Source organism: Balaenoptera physalus, assembly GCF_965194825.1.
Source record: "Balaenoptera physalus genome assembly, chromosome: 19".
Taxonomy (NCBI): domain Eukaryota; kingdom Metazoa; phylum Chordata; class Mammalia; order Artiodactyla; family Balaenopteridae; genus Balaenoptera; species Balaenoptera physalus.
The window spans coordinates 2,256,570-2,282,038 of NC_138900.1; the positions used below are offsets into that span (position 1 = coordinate 2,256,570).

At 49.3% G+C, this 25,469-nt stretch overlaps 3 protein-coding genes across 12 annotated transcripts in view; 2 read left to right on the forward strand and 1 right to left on the reverse strand.

The window, feature by feature from the left end:
• The window catches only part of ZNF470 (zinc finger protein 470), a 45,558-nt gene extending 27,067 nt beyond the window's left edge, over positions 1-18,491 (forward strand). For 6 of the 8 annotated variants that reach the window (XM_082436399.1, XM_082436383.1, XM_082436392.1 and 3 more), the window contains 2 exons: positions 4,819-4,945; positions 12,045-14,181. In XM_082436399.1, the coding sequence (XP_082292525.1) occupies positions 4,819-4,945; positions 12,045-13,480 (1,563 nt within the window). In that variant the 3' untranslated portion in view covers positions 13,481-14,181. Of the gene's footprint in view, positions 1-4,818; positions 4,946-12,044; positions 14,182-17,363 lie in introns of those variants that run through there. The other 2 variants (XM_082436400.1, XM_082436390.1) reach the window with 2 other exon arrangements.
• SMIM17 (small integral membrane protein 17) overlaps positions 17,375-25,469 on the forward strand; it is a 77,552-nt gene continuing 69,457 nt past the window's right edge. For all 3 annotated transcript variants that reach the window (XM_082436807.1, XM_082436806.1, XM_082436804.1), the window contains exon 1: positions 17,375-17,511. The gene's annotated coding sequence lies outside the window, so the exon portion shown is untranslated. The remainder of the gene's footprint in view (positions 17,512-25,469) is intronic.
• Positions 18,723-25,467, reverse strand: LOC309648247 (uncharacterized protein). Its single transcript, XM_082436706.1, has 4 exons — positions 25,401-25,467; positions 21,635-21,724; positions 21,082-21,205; positions 18,723-20,717 (listed from the first exon to the last, which is right to left on the reverse strand). Exons 2-4 carry the CDS (start codon positions 21,665-21,667, stop codon positions 19,900-19,902), a joined length of 975 nt encoding a protein of 324 aa, XP_082292832.1. The 5' UTR covers positions 21,668-21,724; positions 25,401-25,467; the 3' UTR covers positions 18,723-19,899.

The following is a 25,469-nucleotide window of genomic DNA, read 5'->3' on the forward strand; positions in this document are numbered from 1 at the left end:
ATTGGCTCTGCCAGTTTTATCTTGGAAGATTTTTTTTTTCCATCCCACTTTAATCATTAGGATTTCCCCAGCCTTTGAAAACTACAGACATCACTTGTTTTGGCTGCATAATCAGTGTATCTAAATGTCCATCTGGTATTGGTGAGTTTGACTTTTTAAAAACTCATTTTTCAATGCTGTAAATAATCTACTGTAAAAGTAAAAGAAAATTCCTGATAAATAAGGAAATGCCATGATCATTACAAAAAGCTTAGAAAATCCAGAAGAGCATAGTGAAGAGGATCAGAATGACCCTTGATCTCATCCTAGAAATAACCACCCTCGAATGTTGTGTGTCCTTCTCTCCCTGGATACATGTTTTTTTGCAAAAATAAGAATCACCCCAGCTGAGCAATTTTTATATCCTGCTTTTTCATCGAAGATTTCATCCTGAGCATTTCTCTGCATTGTTAAAAACTCCTTGGTAACATCCATTTTAATGACTCCATAGAAATTTTATCTTGGGGCCATACCTGGTTTACTTAATGGTTCCCCTATTGTTTGATATTTATTTGTCCCTAGTTATTTATGGCTGTCGGGTATTTATTGTGCAAGTTGGATATAAATGATAAATGGATATGTGACAAATGCTATAAACTTTGAGCATGATAGGTGACAAATGGTGTCACAAAATCTTTTCCGAGTAGCATTGTATGTATATTAGTGAGGTTTGATTTTTAGAAAATGTTTATTAGCCTTTTCTGCAGGGGGTTAAATGATCTATCTTGTGCTTTACCAGTCTCCAGGAATCTTAGTATTCTTGAAGATTTTAAAGAAGTGTGTGTGTATGGAAATATTTGTGGCAAATATACTTCCCAGCTTTACTTTTCGTTTCTTATTTTATATTTAAGTCCAAAAGCATTTCATATTTTTAAAATCGAGTCTGTCTCTCCTCCTCTGGTGTCTTCCATTGTCTTTAAACTATAAAAGGGTTTCTCCATCCACAGGTCACACATCATCTGTTTTTCTTCCTTTTTTTCCGTTTATCGTTTGGATATTAACAGTGAACTTCTGAATCCACCTAGAATTTATTTTGATGTCTAAATGTGTCATTTCTCTTACCTGTGAGTTTTGGTTTGTCATGCCTTTATTTATTTAACGCCTGTATTAAGATGTACCCCACATACCACAGAGTGTACAATTCATTGGCTTATTGTATATTCAGAGTTGTGCAACCATCACCACAGTCAATTTTAGAACATTTCATCATCCCAAATGGAAGTGTGTACCCAATGGCACTCACTCCCATTTCCTCTCTTGACCCCCAACCGCTGGCAACCACTCATTTACTTTTTGTCTCCGGATTTGCCTATTCTGGACATTTCATATAAATGAAATCATATGATATATGGTCTTTTGTGTCTGGGTTCTTTTAGCATAATTTTTCTGAGATTCATCCATGTTTTAGCATGTGTCAGTGCTTCATTCCTTTTCATGACTGAATAATATTCCACTGTATGGTTAGATCACATGTTATTTATCCAGTCATTGGTTGATGGACATTTGGGCTGTTTCCACTTTTGGTTATCAGGAATGCTGCAGTTCAAACATTAGTTTGAACATGTGTTCTCAATTCTCTTGGGTGTATACTTAGGAGTGGAATTGCTGGGTCCTAATATAACTCTGTTTAACTGTCTAAGGAACTGTCGGACTATTTTCCAAAGCAACTGCACCATGATGTCTTCATTTTTAACTTGTCTGTGATTATCGTCTTGATTTCTTCTTTTTCCTACTTAATTTAGAAGGACTTGTTGGTTATTTTTATTTTGGTATGGTTGGGATTTTTTATTTAAGTGCTTTCTTCTTAATTACATCTAGCGCAAATATATTCTGATTTTCAAAAAATAGAGCCTATCTGATTTCAGCTCTTTGGAATTTGGGGAGGTTTTCCTTGTGGCGAATTGGTTTGTGCCATTAGACAGGAAACCAAAACAGATGATGCACGAGAATGAGTGACCTCAGACATGCACACACAAAGCACTCAGGTTCAGTGCATTTGGGGCTAAACCATACTGCTGGGGAAGTCTTCCCAACCCTCCAGAGGAGGGCGGCCCCTGCTGTCTGCGCTTCAGCATCCTTTGTCAGCTCTGAGACTTCCAGGACTGTCCATTTTGTTTTTAGTGCACCCCTCCCAGCCCAGCCCCAGAGCAGTGCATGGAGCCTACTCAGTAAATATGTTATTTATTGAGTGAGTTCACTGATGTGGGGCATACTTAGAGAAGACTCTCTGAAGGAACTACTATATTTTTAAAAATTAAAATAAATAAAAAGATAGAGGGGGCAGCAGGAAACTTTTGGAGGTGATGGATAGCTTATGGCCTCGATTGTGATAATGTTTCATGGGTGCATACTTTCCAAACTTAATCAAGTGGTATTAATTAAATATGTATAGCTTTTATATGTCAATCATACCTCAATAAGGTGGCTTTTTTTTTAAAAAGGAATTATTAGCAGGACTGGCCAAAGGATGTATGGGCCAAAGAATCAAATAATAATATCATATAATAATAACTACTACTGGGGAACTAGATCCTACACGCATGCCGCAACTAAGAGTCTGCATGCCACAACTAAAGATCCTGCATGCCTCAACTAAACATACTGCAACGAAGATCCTGCATGCCATGACTAGGCCCGGCCTGGCCAAAATAAATAAATAAATAAATATTAAATAATAATAACTACTACTACTAATAAGTATATATATAAGATGCATATGAAATGTCAAAATCAATCAAATGTAATAGTTGACATTCATCGAGAACTTACTCCAGCCATACCAGACACTGTGCTGGTACCATATATGCATTACCCCATTCAACCCCCATGACATCTACAGAGGGGGACATTGTTATTATGAACAAATGAAGTTCAGAGAGGTTAAGGCACTTGCCCAAGGAAAAGACAGCCATTGAGGGTAGGGCCAGGATTTCATTGCAGGCTTCCAGGCTCCTGAGCCCACACTCTCAACCACTGCCTTGTACTGCTTCCTCATCAAACAGTTGTGACCCACGAGGTAGAGGAGGCCAGCTTGAGCCCAAAGCCCCTGGGCGGGCACATGGGGACCATGATAGGACTGGCCAGGAGGTGAGGCCTCCTCTCAGGGAGGGTGAGCCAGTGTTCACGGTTCTCGTGTCGGGGGCTCAGAGCACTGGGGAGAGCCAAGGACCTGTGGATGTGGGGGGCAGTAACAGTAGCTGATGGTAATTAAGCACCTACTGTATGCTGTGCACTGTTCTGAGTGTCAAACATGGATAACTCATTTAATCCTCACACCATCCTTACTGACCCATTTATTCATTCAAGAACTATTCATTGAGTGCCTACTATATGCCAGGCATTGTACTAAACACTGGGGAAATAGTAGAGAGCAAGACGGATGTATTGGTTTGCTAGGGCTGCCATAACAAAGTACCACAGACAGGCTTAAACAGCAGAAATATATTTTCTCACAGTTCTGGAGGCTGGAAGTCAAAAATCAAGGTGTTGTCTGGGCCATGTTCCTTCTGAAGGGTCTAGAGAAAATCAATTTCAAGCCTCTCTCTCAGCTCCCATTAGTTCTTGGCTTGTTTTCACATGGTATTTTCCATGTGTGCATTTCTCTGTGTCCAAATTTCCTCTATTTATAAGGACACCAGTCATATTGGATTAGGGCCCACCTACTCCAGTATGACCTCATCTTAACCAGTGGCCCTATTTCCAAATAAGGTCCCATTCTGAGGTGCTGGGAGTAGGACTTCAACACATGGATTTGGAGGAGAGGAAGCATAACTCAACCTATAACAAATCCTTAGAATAGTACCTGGTACATAGCAACTGCCTATGAAGGGATAGGTGTTGTGACCTACAATTGACAACATAATTGTCATCACCATCATCGTCACCACCACCACCATCACCATCACCACCATCACCATCACCATCACCACTGTCATCACCGTCATCACCGTCATCATCACCACAACCATCGTCACCACCACCACCACCACCACCACCATCACCATCATCATCATCATCTCCCTGCTAAGCCACATTCATTTCATCCCCAGGGCTTGCGGCATCAGCTGGAAAGGCTCTTATGCTTCCACCACATGAACTTCTCACGATTCCTCAATGGTCTCATCTGCCTTTTAAGCCTCATATCTTGACCCAAGCTCTTCCTCCCTCCGGAATCTACCCCCAAGGACCTGACCACTGATCCTTCCCCCAGCCTACACTCAGTGTCACCTTTCTGAAGTCCTCCCGGACGCCCCCTAAAGCTGCCGTTGCTCAGGCGCCTGGAGAATTTTGTTCATACCTTCATGACAGTATTGACCAGATTGTGGGTCAGTTACCAGTGTTTTCGTCTGCCCCTCCTTTGAGGAACTAGTTCTTAAACCTTCTGTGTCTGTATCCCAGCACCTTGCTCAGTGCCTGCAGCTTTGTAGGGGCTCAGGAATCTTTGGTGAACTACTGGGTTCCATCTGGGTTTCTGCCTTTGCTGGGCTTCTAATGAATGTGTTGATTCACTGGGTTATGATCATTTTGCCTTTGATTCCTTCTCTGTCTCTCAAATCTGTGACTTTCTGCTCTAAACAGCCTCATATTTGTTTTATTTCTCTGTCAGAGGACCATCCCCAAATAATGAGGCACCAAGATAACTGAGTGGCTGGTCCTTGTTGAAATCACTTCAGATACATCCTGTGTGCCTTCCCTAAATCCTCTTGGCTTTTCTGGCCATTCTTCCAGACCTCTGTAAGGAGGGCCCTGCGGTGAGTGGTTGTGGGTTTCCTCTTACAGGAGTCAGTGACGTTCAGGGATGTGACTGTGGACTTCACCCAGGAGGAGTGGCAGCAGCTGGAACCTGCCCAGAAGGACCTGTACAGAGATGTGATGCTAGAGAACCTCCAGAACCTGGTCTCGCTGGGTAAGGGGCAGCTTCGCTGAGTGACATACCATCAGCCTGTCACGTGAGGACTACAGAGAGATAAGAAAAAATATTGACAGATTTGACTACATAGAAAGTTTAAATCACTCAAAGCTAAAACTAAAGTTGACAGATGATGAAATGGGGAATAATATTTACCACATGGATAACAGTCAAAGGATTATAATTATGTAAAGAGCTCCTAGGAATAAATAGAAAAAGACTGAATGATGGCCAGACTTATAGCTGGCAGTTCATAAATGTGGAAATACATGGAATCACGCTTTATAAAAGATTTTTAAATCTTACTAATAGTCAAAGAAATACAGAGTCAAAGAAATACAGTTTTTGCTCATGAGGTACACAGAAATGAAAAAGAATAATAGCCTGTATTATGAAGGTATAGGGAAGGGGACTCTGTCCTTTTAGGAGTGTAATGTTGGGACAACTCTTTTGGAGGACAGTTTGGCATTATCAGCCAAATTTTGAACTATTCCATTTTTAGGGACCTATCCTTTAGAAATCTTTCTATAAGTGTACAAAGTTTTCCATAGGAAGAAAAATAGCAATGACCTAAATGCCCACCTGTACAAGACTGACTGACATATCAAGGTGTAGCCATATGATGGAAACCATGCTTTTCAAAGATGAGCCCTCTTTGTAGGCGCTGACATGGAATGATGTCCCTTGATGTGTTGTTGAAACACTAACTTTCAGAACTAGAGCATGGTCCCATTTCTTCAACAGCTTTTGTGGAAGTATAATTGACCTATAATTAACTGCACATATTTAAAGAATAATTCAATGTATTTCAACATCTGTACACATGCAGGAAACCATCACCATGATCCAGATAATGAACATATCCATTACCCCGAAGAGTTTCTTATGCCCCTTGGCAATATCTCCCTCCCCTACCCGTACCCACCCTCCATCCCCAGGCAACCAATGGTCTGCCTTATGTCACTGTGGTTTAATTTGCATATTCTAGAATTTTATATACATGGAATCATACAGCATGTAATCTCTTTTTGGTCTGACTTCTTTCACTCGGCATGATGATTTTGAGGTTCACCCATGTTGTTGTATGTATTAATAGTTCACATCTTTTTATTGCTGAATACCATTCTGCCTATGGATAGACCACAATTTGTTTATCCATTCACTTGTTGATGAACATTTGGGTTGTTTCCAATTCTGGACTATTACAAATAAAGCTGCTGTGAGCGTGCGTGTACAAGTTTTTCTGTAGGTATATGCTTTCCTTTCTCTTGAGTAAACACCGGTGAGTAGAATGGTTGGATCAGATATGAGGTGTATATCTAACTTTTTAAGAAACTCCAGACTTTTTTCCAAAGCAGTTGTAACATTTGACATTTCCACCAGCAGTGAGTGGGAGTTTCAGCTGCTCCATGTGCTTGCCAAATCTCAGTATGCTCAGTCTTTTTCATTTCAGCCATTCTCGTTGGTGTGTAGTCTTATCATATCGTAGTTTTCATTTGATAGTGAGAATCTTTCCATGTGCTTTTCTGCCACATGTATATTCTCTTCAGTGAAATATCTGTTCAAGTCTTTTGCCTGTTTTATTTAGTTGGGTTGTTCGTTTCCTTATTATTGAGTTTTGAGAGTTCTTTATATGTTTATTATTATTATTATTGACATAAGTCCTTTATCAGGTAGATGCTTTGCAAATATTTTGTCTCATTCTGTGGGTAGACTTTTCTCTTTTTTGATGGCATCATTTGAAACACAAACATTTTTAATTTTGATGTGTTCCGTTTATTTATTTTGTTGTTGTTGCTTGTGCTTTTGGTTTCGTATCTCAGAAACCATTGCCCAACCAAGGCCATGAAAATTTACTCCTGTGTTTTCTTCTAAGAGTTTAACAGTTGTAGCTCTTCATGTACATCTTTGGTTCACTTTGAGTTAATTTTTGTGAATGATGTTAAAAAGGGGTCTAATGTCACTCCTTTGAATGTGGCTATCCAGGTTCCCCAGCACCATTTGTTTGAAGAGAAGTTTTTAATTTGAAGTCCAATTGATAAATTATTTTCCTTAGGGATCATGCTTTTGGTGTCAGATTTTAGAAATCTTTGCCTATCTCAAGGCCACAAAGGTTTTCTTCTGTATGTTGTATAGTTTTAGGTTTCATATTTTGTTCTATGATCCCCTTAGAGTTAATTTTTCTAATGACGCAAAATGTTAATTTGAGTTCACTTTTTTTTGTCAAATAGATGTCCTGTTGTTCCTCCATGTGTTGAAAAGACTGAATTTTTCCACTGAAAAATTTCCACTGAATTTTCTCCACTGAATTGCCTTTGCACTTTTGTCAAAAATCAGCTGTCCATGTATGTGTGGGTTTAATTCTGGACTCTGTTCTGTTTCATCCCTCTATTTGTCTGTCTTGACACCAACACCACGTCATTTGACCTGCTTTCATTTTTGCCTTTGTGGCTTGTGTTCAGTCTAGGACGACATAATCTCCACAAGACCCTTCTGAGTGTTTTGCCCAACGCCCCATGAATTATATGGTGCGAGTTACACGGCTGGTGTGAGGCGGCACTGTTCCCAGCCCTGCGTCGGCTCTGGGTTCTGTTTTCAATTCCTCTCGGGTGGTTTTTCTCCAGCCTTGGGTAGTTTCTGTATATGAGTGTTCTGATCAGTAACTCAAGTCCTGGAGGGAGGACCTTGCCTGTCTCCAGAGCCCACTCACCACACTTTCCTGTCCAGTGCTCTGTCCTGTCAACTCCGCCTGCCTCCGTCTCTCAATTCCATCTCCTCAACTCAGGGAGCCTGCCGGGCTTCGCCTCAGTTTCCCCTTCTGTGCTGTGGCCTGCGAACTTTCCTGTAAGTTGGGTGGTCGTAGGGCCTGCCTCTTTTGAGTCCTTTGTCTCAGGAATCACTGCACTTTGTTGCCTGATGTCCAGTGTCTTGAAAACCTTTGCTTTATATATTTTGTCCTCTCTTCCTCCCATTGCTTTAGGCTGGAGGCTGGAGGGAAATCTTATCTTTGTTACTCTATCTTGGCCACATTTTAGAAAAACAACAACAACAGTGTGTGTTCATATGTGTGTGTGCATACAGGGTGTGTTGTGCGTATTTTTCTTAAAGTATGCACTGAGAAAAAATTCTAAAAATATACATCAAACTGTTAGATGGTGAGATTGCAGGAGACTTCCATTTTGTGTTATTTTTTGATGTTTGATGTTTTAATAACAAGTGTGAATTACTTTGTGATCAGAAGCAATTGTGGAAATACATAATATGGGAAAAGAAACTATAAAGGACAAGAAATCTAGTACCATGAAAAAAAAATCCACATTTAGACCAAAAGGAATGAATAACATTTTGGATATTTGTAGCTTGTTGCCAAAATGGCCTCTGCAGACATTGTTCTGTTAACATTTCCCTTAACCGTGGGCAAGAAGGCCCATGTCCACACACTGTCACCAGCCACACATCATCAAATGCTTTGCTCCTTGCCGATCTGATTGGTGAAAAGCCATAGGGCAGGGTCCTTTTAATTTGGCTGATATTGAGCTGTGTTTGCATAGCTTTTCACGAGTAAGAGCTGATGTTTGCTTTTTTGCAAATTATCTCTCCTGAAGGGTGTTTGTGTTTTTTTTTTTTTTAATAAGTTTATTTATTATTTTTGGCTGTGTTGGGTCTTTGTTGCTGTGTGCGGGCTTTCTGTAGTTGCAGCGAGGTGGGGGGGGCGATACTCTTCGTTGCAGTGCGCGGGCTTCTCACCGCGGTGGCCTCTCCTGTTGTGGAGCACGGGCTGTAGAGCACACGGGCTTCAGTAGATGCGGCACGCGGGCTCAGTAGTTGTGGCTCACGGGCTTAGATGCTCCGCAGTATGTGGGATCCTCCCGGACCAGGGCCCAAACCCGTGTCCCCTGCATTGGCAGGCAGATTCCCAACCATTGCGCCACCAGGGAAGCCCTGTGTTTTTTTTTTTAACTGAAGTAGAGTTGATTTACAATAGTGTGTTAGTTTCAGGTGTACAGCAAAGTGATTCAGTTATGTACACATGTATATGTTTTTAGATTATTTTCTATTATAGGTTATTACAAGGTATTGAATGTAGTTCCCTGTGCTATATAATATATCCTTGTTGCTTATCTAGCTTATGTATAGTAGTGTGTATCTGTTAATCCCAATCTCCTATTTATCCCTCCCCCCCTTTCCCCTTTGGTAATCATATGTTTGTTTTCTGTGTCTGTCTGTCTGTTTTATACAGATTCATTTGTATTATTTTTTAGATTCCATATATAAGTGATTTCATATGATATTTGTCTTTCTCTGTCTTACTTCACTAAATATGATATTCTCTAGGTCCATCCATGTTGCCACATCTCCTGAAGGGTTTTAATCACTGAAAGGGAGGCCGCCCCCTTTTTTTTTTTTTTTTTTTTTTTTCTTTGGCCGCCCCCTTTTAACTGCCCCTTAACTCTGAGATTTTGCTGGCATGCTCCCTCCAGCTCTCATATTTATTCCAGAAGACTTCCAACTGTATTCACAACTGAGACTCCGCTGCCTCCCATCTCTGCAGGCTCAGGCCAGTGTATGTCCCCAGCACATCTCAGACCCCATTCACCCCAAACCAAACCCACCATCAGCCTTCCTTTCCTCTTCCTACTGAGAAGTTACCCCCACCCATGCCACGGGGCCTTCATGCCCCATGCCTCCATCTGCCCTAACATCTGGGCGTCACACCACACCCCAGGGTCACTAAGCCAGGATCACTCTCAAGTATTTCTCAAATCCTTTGCTCTGGAATGGGAAAGCATAAAAACACAGCAAAACAGTGACTGACCAGGGCCCGTGGCTCTGTGGTCATAGGCTTCAATCTCAGCTCTGCTTCTAGTATGCTGTGTGACCTTGAGTATGTGACTTCATTCTCAGAGCTTCAGTTTCCTTGTCTGTAAAATGGGTATAATCTCAAACAAAGCTACATGGTTGTGGGGACCACACAGAATGATCTGTGCCAATTGCTCAGCCCCGTACTGGGCACATTGCAGGTGTGCAGTGCATGTTTACCTGTTACCTTCTGTGTGCCAGGTACTGTAACTAACCAGGCACAGGCCAGGGTCTTGGCTTCCTGGAGCTCACTTTCCACTGGGGGGCAGGGGCTGGTAGTAAACAGATCAAGGGACAAAGACAAGTTGCCACGGGCCATAACAAACGCTCACTGGGAAGCAGGCAAGAGGATAGCAAGAGAGATCTTCCTTTCCACCGTAGGATGAAGGATAAATGCTAAGTGAGGCCTGAGGATGAGCATGCAAGGAGTATCAAGGAGCCAGCAGGTGCAAAGGCCCAAGGCAGGAAGAGCTCAGCACAGACAAGGGGGTAAAAAGGGAGCCGCAGGGCAAGTGTGCCTGAGGAAAAGGAAGGTGAGTCAGTCGGGCGTGGTCGGCAGGATCCAGGCTGGCTCTGTCTGTCCAAGGGCCCAGGAGGGAAGGTCTTGGCCCTGATTCTCAGTGCGCTGGGGAGATGCTGGAGGGCTTGGCCTGCCTGAGAAGATCCCCACCACTGAGTGGACAGCGCCTTGTAGAGGGCAGAGGGTGTAGGCAGGAAATCCGCGGTGCCTGACTCGATGGTTGGCTGTGTTGGTGGAGAGATTTGGTCTGGCTCAAGCTGCTTTGCCCATCCAGTGGCACTCAACAGCCTGGATGATGGGAGGGAAGGGGCGAATCAAGAATGACTGCTAAATCTTTTTTATTTTTAAAACACTTTTTAAAATTATGGTAAAATACATATAACACAAAATTTACCATTTTAGCCCTTTTTTAGGTGTACAGTTCAGTGGTATTGAGTTCATATTGTTGTGCAACCATCACCACCATCCATCTCCAGAGCCCTTTTCATCTTCCCCAACCTGGTCCCCAGTAAACACTCTCCGTTCCCTCCTCCCCCAGCCCCTGGGACCCACCATCTACTTTCTGTCTCTGTGAATTTGACTCCTCTGGGGACCTCATATGAGTGTCCTTCTGTGTCTGACTATGTTGCTACGTCTCTTTGATGAGCCTTTCTTTCTTTTTTTATCATTTGGGGTGGGGGTGAGGGTTCCAAAATCACAAGTTTCCCGTTAAATGGGTTTGCCATACCCAAGAGGGACACAGGAGGCTTCTGAATAGTCCTCAGCAGAACTCAGCAGGTCTGGGTGGGGGGCATACATTTGGGAGGCATCACTATATAGAAGATACTGAAGTCCAGACTCCCTTGGCGGGGCCATGAAGGCATGACATGACTGAGGGGAGGGGATCTCAAACTCAAGTGTCGGTGGGGCCAGGTGGGGTTTCAATGAGGGGTCGGAAACAGCTGCTGCTCCGCTCCTGCGTTTTATCGCCTCACAGGAGTAAAGGCTTTGTGTGGTCATATCGTCACACTTTTCGTGACATTTTTGTGTAAGATCTCACAACTTTTAAGTGTTGGGAATGAAACCATTAGGTCCACGATACAGAGTCCGGAACTCAGACTGTAAATAGAAATGAACTGGATACACGTGGGAGGGGATTGGAGACTCCGCTTGATGACCAGGGAGGGATGGATGTGCAAAGAGGAGAGGTCTGGAGCCAGCCCCACGGGGACACCTGCGCTCCACGACTGGGCAGTGGAGGAGGGGAGTGAGGCCTACGGGGCAGGGGAGGGCGGGATGGAGCTGGGCAGGGGGCCGGTTAGACGGGGTAACCTGCACACGCCATAAACATCAGCTCTATTTGTATCATTTCTAATACAAAACCGATGCTCTGAGAAGCATGACTGGTTGGGGATATTCAGGATGGACCCTGGAGGGGAGGAATCCATTGCCGAAACTCCTCAGGTTTGCGAGAGCCTTTCTGACCCGCCCCCTCCCAGCCCAACTTGTGTGTCTCCTCCGAGCTCCGAAAGGGACATTTCTAGTTCTCTGCTCACCTCCTAGGTTGGTTCTGCCTTCTTAAACCACGTGTGTTGTCAGCGCACTGCTTTGCTCTTAGCTTCTCCATCCGTGCCCTGTCGTTTACCCACTCCCGCTTGGGAAATTACTTCCACCCAGCGTTAACCGCGTGCATTTCTTCTCCTCCTCCTCCTCCTCCTCCTCCTCCTCCCCCGCCAGACCTGGAAATGAGACCTGAAATGAAAGAACCGGACCTGAAGGAGGAGATTTCGGAAGACAGACCATCCGGGGCCTGGGGTTCGGCCGTGGACGGAGCGCGGACGCAGGGTGACACGTTGGAGTCGCGGCGGGGAAGCGCTAGGACCTGCCCGGGGCGGCTGGAAATCTCCCGGGAGTCGGCCCCCGAATGTCGTGAATTGCAGGCGTTCGTTAACCAGAGCCCCACCCCGGCGCCACCCAGGTCGGGGGGTCCGAGAGAAGCAGGGATCCACCCGTTTGCCATGCGGGGCAAGAACCTCGCAGGTAACTCGGACCTTGGTAAACCCTCCAGGCCGGACGTGGAGAAGAAATCCTACGACTGCAGCGAGTGTGGCAAGGCTTTCGGCCGCAGCTCGTCCCTGGTGAAACACCAGCGCATTCACACCGGGGAGAAGCCCTTCCAGTGTGACGTGTGTGGGAAGCACTTTCTGGAACGGTCGTCGCTGACCATCCACCAGCGGGTCCACACGGGCGAGAAGCCGTACGCGTGCGGGGACTGCGGCCGCGCCTTCAGCCAGAGCATGAACCTCGTCGTGCACCAGCGCACGCACACCGGCGAGAAGCCGTACGCGTGCGGCGTGTGCGGGAAAGCCTTCCGGAAGACCTCCTCCCTCGCCCAGCACGAGCGGGTCCACACGGGCGAGAAGCCGTACGCGTGCGGCGAGTGCGGCAAGGCCTTCCGCCAGAACATGCACCTGATCGTGCACCAGCGCACGCACACGGGCGAGAAGCCGTACGTGTGCGGCGAGTGCGGGCGCGCCTTCAGCCAGAACATGCACCTGACGGAGCACCAGCGCACGCACACGGGCGAGAGGCCGTACGCATGCGGGGACTGCGGCCGCGCCTTCAACAAGAGCTCGTCGCTGACGCTGCACCGGCGCAACCACACGGGCGAGAAGCCGTACGCGTGCGGCGAGTGCGGCAAGGCCTTCAGCCAGAGCGCCTACCTGATCCAGCACCAGAGGCTGCACATCGGCGTGAAGCCTTTCGAGTGCGGCCAGTGCGGCAAGGCCTTTAGCAAGAACTCCGCGCTGACGCAGCACCAGCGCATCCACACCGGCGAGAAGCCGTACGCCTGCTACATCTGCAAGAAGCACTTCACCGGCCGCTCGTCCCTGCTGGTGCACCAGATGGGCCACACCGGCGAGAAGCCCTACGCGTGCGGCGAGTGCGGGAAGGCCTTCAGCCAGAGCGCCTACCTCATCGAGCACCAGCGCATCCACACGGGCGAGAAGCCGTACCGGTGCGCGCAGTGCGGCAAGGCCTTCATCAAGAACTCCTCGCTCACGGTGCACCAGAGGATCCACACCGGGGAGAAGCCCTACAGGTGCGGCGAGTGCGGGAAAACCTTCAGCCGGAACACCAACCTCACGCGGCACCTGAGGATCCACACCTAAGACGCTTGAGGCGCCCCAGTCTACACCAGGTGGGCGGGGTCTTTAGCACGGGCCGTCGGCTCCGGGAGTTCTCATAGTGGGGACCCAGGGTGGCGCAGCCCCGCGGCTCTTAGGAATTGTGGGGGTCTTGGTTCCCACGCGCTCCTTCCCGGCCCGGCGTCCACACCACCGAGCCGGAAGGCAAGTTCCTCCGTGCCCAGTGTAGTTGGGAACGTTGCAAGGTTGGCTGCGGCTGGTAACTCACGGGAGTTCCAGGAACGGAGCGCGTCAGGGTTGCAGACCAAGCGCTCAGTGAATTGTAAGCGCTGAGATGGAGCGTTAGAGCCTCCGGTCGGTCTCCGTTCCGATAGTAAAGTTGGGGACAGGCGTGCAGGACTTGATAAGAGCGTGGGGACGTTTCTCGCCTTGTCACACACACCCTCGGTCTAGTCCAGACGTAGGTTGTCTGTGAGTTTCCTCTATGGGGAAGAGCTAGAGGGGGACCCTCCGTCGTCCTTCCGCATCCCAGCCCCCCTGCAGTCTCCCTAAACCGTACTGGAAGCCCCCTCGCCCCAGGCTAATAAGCGGTAGAAGTTGGCAAGTTCGTGAGAGGAAAAAAATTTTTTTTCAGAGTTAGCAATAAGAGTAACCGCTTTGGATACCAAAGTTTCTCATAGTGGTCTGTTAAATTTTTTTTTTTAATAAAACTTTTCATGAAGGGAGACCAATGTCATCTTAAACAGTCATCAGATGAAAAAGATACAGGTACCAGGTGTGCTGTCAAAGTCGGTTTCAGTGCTTGTGGGAGAGGGCAGGGGAGCGGGTAACAACAGGCTTGATATTCAGGTTTAAATACTTAACCGGATTCAATAAGTTGCGCATCTGAGTCTCTTTACATAGTTATTTTTTGCAGTTAAACTTGAAGGAGTCTCCTAAGGCTGATCTGAAGCTTTGTGTACACATAGAGTTCCCCCAGTCTCTCCTCTCTGGGACCTTTTCCACCACCCTTTTTATTTTAATGTTCTTTGCTACTGGTCGCAAATGTCCTGGCGTGTCTGAATGTCCCACACTTCCTGACGCCGGGGTACACAAAGAATAAATAATTCATTTTAAGCAACCACTTATATCAGTAAGCACACTTCGTGTTGCAGGTAGGAAAAGCAGCCATGTAGAAACATGGACAGTTTTTGAATGTCTGGCAGGGTGCAGGCATCAGGGTGGGCTTGATCCAGACACACGGCACGTCAGAACCACAGCTCTGCCTCCCCGTGGTCTGCTGGCTCTCCCTTCATGCACTGGCCTCGTCTTCAGGCTGGCTTCCCTTGTGGTTTCATGGTGGTTTCCAGCAGCTCCTCTTGACACATTTCCTCAGTCTCGTCCAGGTGGAGAGAGACCTCTTCCAGTCATTGGCAAAAAAGCCCTATGCTTCATTCCGCTGGACTCACCAGGGGCTGATTGTTCTGACCAGAGAAATGGCCATGTGCTGATTGGCTTAGATCTGGGTCTCGCCCTCATCCTTGAAATAGTAGCTGTGGAAGGGGAATGAATGGGAGTGACTGCCCAGATCGGCCTGAAACCACTGTCCGCCCTTGACGTGGGCGTGGGGTCCATTCGGCCCAGGTCACAGTCGGGGAGAAGTGGGATGACACGGAGAAGCCAGCCCCAGCGTCATCGGATGGCCTCTCTGGCTTTTGTTGTGACAGTGAGGTCCTGCTGCGTGTGACTTTTTCTTTGGGGAGACTTCTCATTGCCTCGGTCACCACGAGGGCCCCCGGTCCTGGCTGTCCTCTGTGCTCTCTTGACCATGGGATGGGGGCAGGGCCCAGAGAGACTGAGAGGCTCCGGGTCACATCTGTTTGCACCAGCTTTCGTCGCCATGCCCCCATTCCCGTCGGCAAGAACAGATGTCATGTGACCAGGTTTCCTGCTTGGTGGGGGGCAGGGGTGGCCGGGTGAGTGACTGTGACCCACAGGGCAAGTGTGAGCCTTGGATGGATCGAAGGTGAGCCCCAGCTGTGAGCGAGTGAGTTCCTTCTAACCCTCTGTGCTGCGGTTCCCTCTGCTTTAAAAAGGGGGTAGTGGGCATCTCCGAAGTCGATTGTTAGGATAGTCGGGGGCAGGCTAAGCTGCAGGTCCTGGGAACACAGAGCCTCAGACAACAGAGCCCCCAGCCTCTCTGTCTCTCTCCTGCTCCCTCACTTCCCTCTCAGTCTCAGACCAAAAAATTCACCCAGTCCCACTCCTTGTGGTCACTGAGGACCTACATCCCGTCCACCCCTGGGGACACAGGGCTGGTCAGAGCTGGCTGCCAGCTACCATGAGCGTTCCAGCGGCAGGTCAGGGGAGGCAGCCTGGAGGAGGTAAGTCTAACCAACGCCTCAGCACCGGACCGGACGTGGCCCAGTGTCTCCCGCTCACATGCCACGCCTTTTGACAGCTGCCTCCCCTCAGACCTACGTGGAGGCTGGGAGGTGTCGTCCAGGGGTGTTTCCAGGACGAAGTGGAGACAACCACCCCTCAGGCTGCACCCTGAGGACCTGTCCAGGCAGATCGTGCGGTCAGGCAGGGGCATGAGACACGGTCTTTCAATAAAACGAGCACAGGGAGCTTGGCAACCTTCTAGGCCCCCCAGTAGGAGCTAAGAGTCGGGGTCTCTGACGGTTTGGCCTAGCAGCCACGTCGCCACCCTCCTCCTGTGCTTCCCTCCATCACCTCGTACTCATGAGCTGGGCCACTCAGCCTCTCCCCGCTAGACCTTTCGACACCCGGCCCAGTCGTCTCATAACATGGGAAAGGACGGGGAGGAGGCGTGTGGGTGCACCCTCTTCTCTCGGCGCCGCCCGGTCCCTGGCAGGTCAGGACGGGATGCAGGTAGCTGAGACCTTGGACAGAGACAAGCCCTGGGGAGTGATCAGAGGCCCGTGGTCACCGTCCAGCATTATTCACTGAGGGCCTGGACACAGATTCAGAAGCTGGTGATGGCCAGGAATCTCCTGGAAGTTTTGGAATTTCAGGAGAGGTGCAAACCATCCTCTCTCAAATCACAAATTTATGAGCCCCCGACATACTGGATGGGATTCTTGTGAACATAAAGTGCTTTGAGTCAAGCAGGCTTATTGTCTAATATATGCCTCATTCACAGCCTTAATAATATCTTATTATTTTACTATTGATAATAGTGCTCTACTGTTATTATCATTAATTAATAGTAACTAATAAATACAGTGCTCTATTATCAACAGTCAAATAAAATATTAATAAGTACTATCTAGAATGCTATTATTATCCTGGTTTTTCAGCTGAGGAAACTGAGGCTCAGAGTACTAATGCTTTGCTCAAGATCTTGGAGCTGAAAGCTTTTATGTGCAATGTTTCCATTTCCTAAACAGCACCAAATTCCCATATTTAAGAAATGCTACTTGGGCCAGGCCCGAGCAGGCCACATCAGCGACATCTGGGGCAAGAAACAGATTGGACCCTGGTCTACAGCCCCTGCAGAGTGGAGGAGTGATCAAGTGGGCTCTGGGGTCAGGGGATCCTGGGCTCAACCACTGGTACTGCCAGTCACCCAGTGGTGAACCTGAGCTTGCTCAGTGCCTCCTTGTCTGTTCAATGGAGGTGATGCGTGACCTCCCACACAGGGGGAGGTGATGGTGAGGTCACAGAGCTGGGTCAGCATGGACGAAATGCAGCAACAAACCCCAACGACCTGGGGCCTAATTCCTTGCAGCCGATCGTAGGATGATCTCCACAGGGTGACTCGGGGGTCCAAACTCCCTCTACCACCTTCAGCTCACCACTTCTGGAAACACCCTGGGGTCGGCATCCAGGGGGCGGATGGGGGAAGGGCAGGTGACAAAGGCCCAGCCTTTTCTGGACACATCCCTCTCCTCACCTTCCACAGGGAGGAGTGGTCCATGCCCCCTCCTGGATGCAAGTGGGAAATGCGGTCTCTGGCAGGACAGCTGCGTCCCAGGACTAACTGCACCAGGAAGGAAGGAAAATGAGGAGTGGGGGGGGTCGCTGTCTCCCCCCACCACCCAAAGTGCAAGGTGGGTGCTCATGCTTTCCAGTAACATGTAGACAGCAGCTACAGTTGCAAAAGGCCAAGTTTCTAGCCATTTAAGGATGTTATAGATTGCATGTGTTCTCCCCAAATTCATATGTTGAAATCGTAACACCCAGTAACTTCAAAATGTGACTGCATTTGGAGATAGGGCCTTTAAAGGGATAATTAGGGTTCTGTGAGGTCATATGAGTGGGCCCTAATCCAATGACTGGTGTCCTTCTAAGAAGAGAGAGAGAGATGCCAGGCCGCACACGGGCAGAGGGACAGCCACGTGAAGAGGCCACAAGAGGGCCGCCATCTGCAAGCCAAGGAGAGAGGCCTTAGGAGAAACCAACCCTGCTCACACCCTGATCCCGGACGGTGAGAAAATAGATTTCTGCCATTCAAGCCCATTGCCTGTGGTCTTTTGCCCTGGCAGCCGGAGCAAACGAATACAGTGAGTGAGCTACAACAAGCTCCCACTGGACAAACCTTTCTGGCAGAGACGCCAGATCCTGCAGTGAATAAGCAGCCATTTAACAGAGAATCACGTTTATTCCCGGTAAAGTGCCAGGTACGCAGGTGATGTTAAACACCAAGGACAGCAGCTGGTCTGAGCCACAGTAAGGGCTTCCCTGGTGGCTCAGTGGTTAAGAATCCGCCTGCCAATGCAGGGGACACAGGTTCGAGCCCTGGTCTGGGAATATCCCACATGCCGCAGAGCAACTAAGCCCATGCGCCACAACTACTGAGCCTGCACTCTAGAGCCCGCGAGCCACAACTACTGAGCCCACGTGCCACAACTACTGAAGCCCGTGCGCCTAGAGCCCGTGCTCTGCAACAAGAGAAGTCACCACAATGAGAAGCCCGTGCACCACAATGAAGTGTAGCCACCCCTCACTGCAACTAGAGAAAGCCCACGTGCAGCAACAAAGACCCAATGCAGCCAAAAATAAATAAATAAATATATATATATTTTAAAAAGGCCTAGAGGGAAATGAAAGAACAGAGCTGGCCAGTCTCCTCCACTTAGTCCCAGGAGCCCACCTGAGGGAACCACCAAGAGGGACCATGAGACCAAACGGGTTTTGCCAGCCTGTGTTGAGGAAGGGTGTGGAATTCCCACAAGTAACTGTTGGTTGATGGCAGGGGTTGGCCAGCCTTTTCCGCAAAAGGCCAGAGACTATGTAGTCTTTGCAAGCCACAAAAGCTCTCTCTGTGTCATATTCTTTTCGCTTTATTTTACAACCCTTCACTTTATTTTACAATGTGAAAGCCATTCTTACCTCGGGGGCCTTGTGAAAGCAGGTCTGGCCCTGGGGCTGCGGTTTGCCAACCCCTGCCTGATCTAATCTCTCCCCTGGGAATGGGGATAATTTTTGGAGCCTGGTGCGAAACGAAAATATGGGGCCCTCTGTCCAGAGATTATTCAGCATTTCAAAACGGTGACTGCAGAGCGTGAGACCGAGCATGGGCCGGGCCCTGTGTGGTTGCACAGGTCGCACACTGCTGAAGTAGGGTGGCTGTCGCCTGTCCTGAGGGAATTCTCAGGAAAGTGTCACAAGCCCCAAGGGCGTCTCTTGACGTCCCTAAGTTGATTCTAAAGTGATGACGGGAGGCTGAAACTTGGCCGCCATCTCAGGCCTGACCTGTGACAGGTTATCTGGGAGGGTAGGCAGGAGGCTGGGCTACCTGGCGGGCCCCCCCGCGGCAGCATGGGTCTTCTGGTGGCAGGTGAGGTTCCTGATGCGCCTGAAGGCCTTGCCGCACACCTTGCACTCATAGGGCCACTCCCCGGTGGGGATCCTCCGGTGCGCCGTCAGCGTGGGCTGGTGCGGGAAGTCTTTCCCACACTGCCCGCACTGGTAGGGCTTCTCCCCTGTGTGGATTCAGCCGTGCTGGATCAGGGTGGGCTTCCGCACGAAGGCCTTGCTGCACACGCCGCACTGGAAGGGCCTCTCGTCGCTGTCGATGGCCTGATGCTGGAGCAGGAAGGACAACTTCCGGAAGCTTCTCCCGCATTCGCCGCAGCGATAGGGCTTCTCAGCCGTGTGGACCTGCAGGTGAATGCAGAGGTGCGCCTTCTGGCTGAAGGTCTTGCTGCATTCCGTGCACTCAAAGGGTCTCTCTCCGGTGTGGGTCCGCCGGTGCACGGTGAGGTAGCCCTTCTGGCTGTAGGATCTCCCGCAGGCGCCGCCATGGAAAGGCTTCTCGCCCGTACACCACGAGCTGCGCCTTCTGGCTGAAGGCCTTGCCGCACTCGGCGCAGCGGAGGGGCCGCTCGCCGTCGTGGAGCCTCTCGTGCAGGATCAGCGCGGAGGACTTGGTGAAGCACTTGCCGCCCTGGCGGCACTGGTAGGCCTTCTCCCCGGTGTGCGGTGCTCCACCAAGGTCATGCTCTGCGCGAAGGCCTTGCCGCACTCGTAGCACTTGAACGGCCGCCCGCCCGTGTGCGTGCGGTGGTGGTTGACCAGCTAGGATTTCTTGCGGAAGCCCTTCCCGCACACCCTGCACGGGTGGGGCCTCTCGCCTCTGGGGGCCCACTGGTGCCCGAGGAGGGAGGAGCGCTTGGTGAAGCGCTTACCGCACAGGTCACACACGAAGGGCTTCTCCCCGGTGTGGATGCGCTGGTGGTCCACCAGGTTGGTGATGAGGGCGAAGGCCTTGCCACACTCGCCGCACTTGTAGGGCCGCTCGCCGGTGTGCGTGCGCCGGTGCACCGTGAGGTTGGCACGCTGGCAGAAGGCCTTGCCGCCCTCGGCGCACGTGAATGGCTTCTCGCCGGTGTGGACGCGCCGGTGCACCGTGAGCGTGGCTTTCCTGCGGGAGCGTCTCCCACACTCGCCGCACGCGAAGGCTTTGTCCAGGGCGTGTGCGCACGGGCGCGCGCGCGCTGGTGCTGCGCCAGCTCGGTGTAGTGCGCAAAGGCCTCCCCGCACTCCTGGCACACACAGGGCTTCTCAGTGACGGCAGGGGCTCTCCCAGTCGGGATTCCGCGGGCCACACTTGTGGGGGCCCCTCCCTCCTGGAATTCCTGGCTGGGGGTCTCCTGCCTGATGCCCGGAAGGGACCCTTCCTGAAGCTGTCCCGGCCTCTCCTGATGCACAGCCCCAGCGGCAGGCCCCTCCCAGCTCTTCCAGGTCCAGCTCAGGGATACTCCTGCAGGGACAGCTTCCACTGGGCCGTTCCTCTCCGGTCTAGACTCCATTTCTGAAAGAGACGGAAAACACGAATGTCACCCATGTCACCTACTCCCAGAGCTGGAAGGCGTGAGGGCTGGGGGCTGGGAAAGCAAAGAGAATCCTCCTCAAGTACTTGCCAAGGGCTCTAGAATGAGGCCTAGTGTGTGCGTGCAATGGACAGAATATATGTGCCCCCCCCAAATTCATATGTGGAAATCCTAATCCCCAGGTGATGGCGTTAGGTGGTTGGGAGGTGATTAGGTCATAAAGGCAGAGTACTCACAAATGGGATTAGTGAGACCTCTCTCACTCCTTCCTCCTTGTGAGGACACAGCGAGAAGGGGCCACCTGTGAACCAGGAATAGGGCCCTCCCCAGAACCCCCCGTTTTACCCAGGGAGCTCAAGTTCTGGAAGTTCTCAAGCATCACATCCTTGTACAGGTCCCTCTGAGCCAGCTCCAGCTGCTGCCACTCCTGTGTGAAGTTCACGGCCACATCTTTGAATGTCACCAACTCCTGTGACAGCAAAGATGCCTGGTTCAACCAGGCCGGCAGGGCTGGAGGAGCCAGGGAGGTGGGGCAAGGCCCTGGCCTCAGTGGGTCCTCCCAGGGAATATCCCCCTCCCCCAGCACAGAATGGCACTGGCACACAGTAGGTGCTCAAGAAACGTCAGCTGTCATTAGGATGACATCATTATTACAGGGCTGGGACTGGATTTGGTTTGGGGCTTCAGGGCTGTGTGGCGGTCCCCAAGGCCATCCCAAAGTTTGATGATTCTCTATGAGGACTTGCGGGACTCGGCATAAAGTTGTATTCGTGGCCACCCCGCCCCAGGTGACAGGGCACAGGCCCCGGAGGGGGGGCTCCAGCAGGGCCTCATTTGACTCTGGCCGCCCAGCCTGAGCCACCCACAAGGAGGAGGGCAAGGAGCTGACACTACTCACCAGGGCCTTGTCAGCCGGAAGCTGGGCAGCCATCCCTCCACTGCCCACAGTGACCAGCGGATGGGTGGTGGGGTCTGGGGGCTGATGGAACTGTGGTGGAGGGAGAGAAAGAGAGGGGGGACAGTGAGAGACCAGGCCTAGCCCTGCCCCCTGGATTCACACGCACACACACACACACACCCCCAGCTCTTCTCATCCAGAGAAACAGAGACACAGCACACACCTCCCATGGGCTCACGCTACCCAGACACCCCCACAGTGTGGTGACTGGGGAGTGGGGATGTCTCTCCCAGGTGGGATCAGACCCAGGGCCACTCTGCCTAGACACCCCCATCAGGACCTGGACTTGAGATCCACCCTTAGGGCCAAGCGGCTGAGCCCCCACCACTGCCCCAGGCCCCGGCTTACACTTGGGGTCCAGCTCTGCTACCAGATGAAAAAGCCCCCAGGAACAAAGGCCCAGGGACAGAGAAATCAGTCCCCAGCTGCAGAGTGTTCACCACGCCCTTGACTGCTCCGTACTGCATCAGCTTCCTCTGGCCACCATCCCTGACCCAGCTCGTGGGGCTCTGGAGAGAACCAGGGCCTCTCACCTAGGCGCTGACCCAGGCCTTGCCTGCCACTCTCCTTTGACACTTGTTGCCTGGGCTGGTGAACTGTGAGGCCGCAGAAGCCAGATACCTGGGTTTCAATTCTGGCTCTGCCACTTACCTGCTGTGTAGCTTTGGGCAGGTTACTCAACCTCTGTGTGCCTCAGTTTCCTCATCTAGAAATGGGCATAAGGTCCCCATCTCATGGGGTCATTATGACGTTTCAACAAGTTAGTGTAAGTAACTTGCTATGAACAGTGCTTGCCATATGGTAAGGGATATATGTTTTATTGTTGTTGTTATTTTATTATCGCCATCTATATACTCAACATTCTTCCTACTAAACTGGGCTTCCCTGTATTATCTTTTATTCCAGTACCCTGCAAAGGATTTGGCCCACAACTAGCCGCCCCCCACCCCCTCCTTTTTTATTATGCTCAAATACACATAAAATTTAACATTTTACCCATTTTAAAGTGTACAATTCAGTGGCATTTAGTACATTCATAATGTTGTGTAACCATTACCACTATCTAGTTCCAAAACATTTTCATCACCCCCAAAAGGAAACCTCGCACCCATGAAGCAGTCCCTCCCCATTCCCTCCTCACTGCAGGCCCTGGCAACCACCAATCTGCTTTCTGTTTCCATGGATTTGCCTGTTCTGGACATTTCATACACATGGAATCCTACACTATGTGGCCCTTTGTGTCTGGCTTGTTTCACTGAGCTGGGTGTATTTGAGGTTCACCCATGTGGTAGCATGTATCAGGGCCTCATTCCTTTTCATGGCTGAATAATATTCCATTGTGTGACCATACCACCTGTTGTTATCCATTCCTCTGCTAATGGACATTAGGGTTGTTTTCACATTTTGGCTGTTGTAATGCTGCCATGAATATGCATGGTCAGGTGCAAACATACCTTGGAGACTTTGTGGGTTAGGTTTCCAACCACCACAATAAGGCAAATATCACAATAAGGAGAGTCACACAAATTTTTTGGTTTCCCAGGGCATATAAAGTTATGTCTATATTATACTGTAATCTGTTAAGTGTGCAGTAGCATGATGTCTAAAAAAAATGTACATATCTTAATTTAAAAATCCTTTATTGCTAAACAATGCTGACCATCATCTGAGCCTTAGTGAGTGGTAGTTTTTTTGCAATAGTAACATCAAAGATCACTGATCACAGATCACCGTAACAAATAATTTTTAAATGTTTGAAGTATTTCCAGAATTGCCAAAATGTGACACAGAGACAAGAAGTCAGCAAATGCTGTTGGAAAAATGGCACCAATAGACTTGATCAATGCAGGGTTGCCACAAGCCTTCAATTTGTAAAAAATGCAGTATCTGTGAAACACAGTAAAACGAGATATATCTATATTTGAGCACATAAGGTGCACACACATTCTAAATACCGTATCTATGTGCATATGAGATGTAACCACACACTAAATACCATATGTACATGCATATAAGATATATAGAAACTGATATACATGACATGTGTATAAGATATATACACAAAATATCACATATACATGTATATGGTTCAATCACACACTAAATGCCACATATATATGTATATAAGATATATGTGATCTTATATCTGTGTGCTATGGTACTAAATACCATTTATACCTGTATAAATGTGTAATGTGTAATCATGCACACTAAATACTACATATGCACGTGTGTAAGATATATGTAAACTGATTATATATATACTACAGTTCTGAATACCATATACATGGGCATATAAACTATTTACACAGAACAAATACCATATATACATATATATAAGGTAAATAAACTCTAAATACCATATTCCCTTGTAAATAAGGTGTATATATAAAGATATACTAAATGCTGTACATGTATATAATAAGGTCTATTAATACATGCTCACATGAAATACCATAATTACATTAATACACGTAACTACGCCAAATACCGTATATATGTATATACATGTACTCTAGTAAAAACTGTATTTCACTTACTCCAAGAGACCATAGGTTAAAAGAAAACATGATTTTATCTCACTAAGGAAAAAAAAGAATCTGCCAATTAAACCACAACATACCGTCAGTGGTAAGACACATCCTAATTTCGGAGATATTAAACTATGAAAAAAAACGGATCTTCGAATTAGGGAGTAAGGTTGAATCACTATATGTTCGGACTGAAACGACGCAGGAACACAAGCTCTAACATTCTCTGGCTGCACCCCACTGCATGGCCTGGCAGACGCCCCACCCTGGAGAGCACTGTTCTGACAGAGGCCAGACCCTGGATCCAGACTGCCTGGGTTCCAATCTCGGCTCTGCCACATCCTAGTTGTGTGTTCCTGGGCAGGTCACTTAACCTGTTTCCTCCTCTGTAAGGTGAGGGACATAATACCCCTACTTTATAGGGTTGTTGTGAGAATTAAGTGAGTCAATACAGATAAAGACCCCTAGAATGGTGCCGGACACGGAGCTTCCTAAGTGTGGTTATTAAGTCGCACTTAATAACCCCCTGGTGGTGATGGTGCGGGGGTGGGGTGGGGTGGGGAGTCTTTTCTTTTCGGTGCTTCAGTTACGGGGAAGTCACAGTGCGTACCGGCTGAGGCTACTGCAAGGGTTTAACGAGCTGAAAGGGCGTCTCTCTCACTTCATCAGCATCAGCATCACCGAGAGAGCTTAGGAGGCCACGGCCCCGGGGGACACACCCAGGGAATCTGGGTCGGTCTTCCAGGGAGAGGGGGCCCGAGGATCTGCATCTCTGACGACCTCCGGGCGGGCGACGCTGGCATTGCTGCAGCGGGGCACCCTCTGCGGGGCGCGGAGTGAGTCACTTAGCTGACTAAGCACTGAGCACTCAGCTCAGCGCCCGGCACTGAGGAAATCAACGCTCCGTGACTGCCAGCGGCGGCGGGGCCGTTACTATTACCTAAACAGTAGCGAGAACGGAGCAGATCCGGCGGATGGAGCCCCGCGGTGCACCTCGGCTACAGGTGCGGTCCTCGCACCCACTGTCCAGGCGGGGAAACTGAGGCACGCAGGGGCGGGGCAGGGATTCAGAGCCCCCTCCGGGGTCCCTCCCGCGATCCAGGGTGTATGGTCCTCCCCCTCGACGAAAACCCGGCGGACAAGTGAACCCGGCGGGGCGGCCTGCGCGGACTCACCGGCGGCCGCGGGGCCGCTGTGGGGCTCTGACCGCGATATGTCCAGCGAGAGCGCGGTCTGCGCCTGCG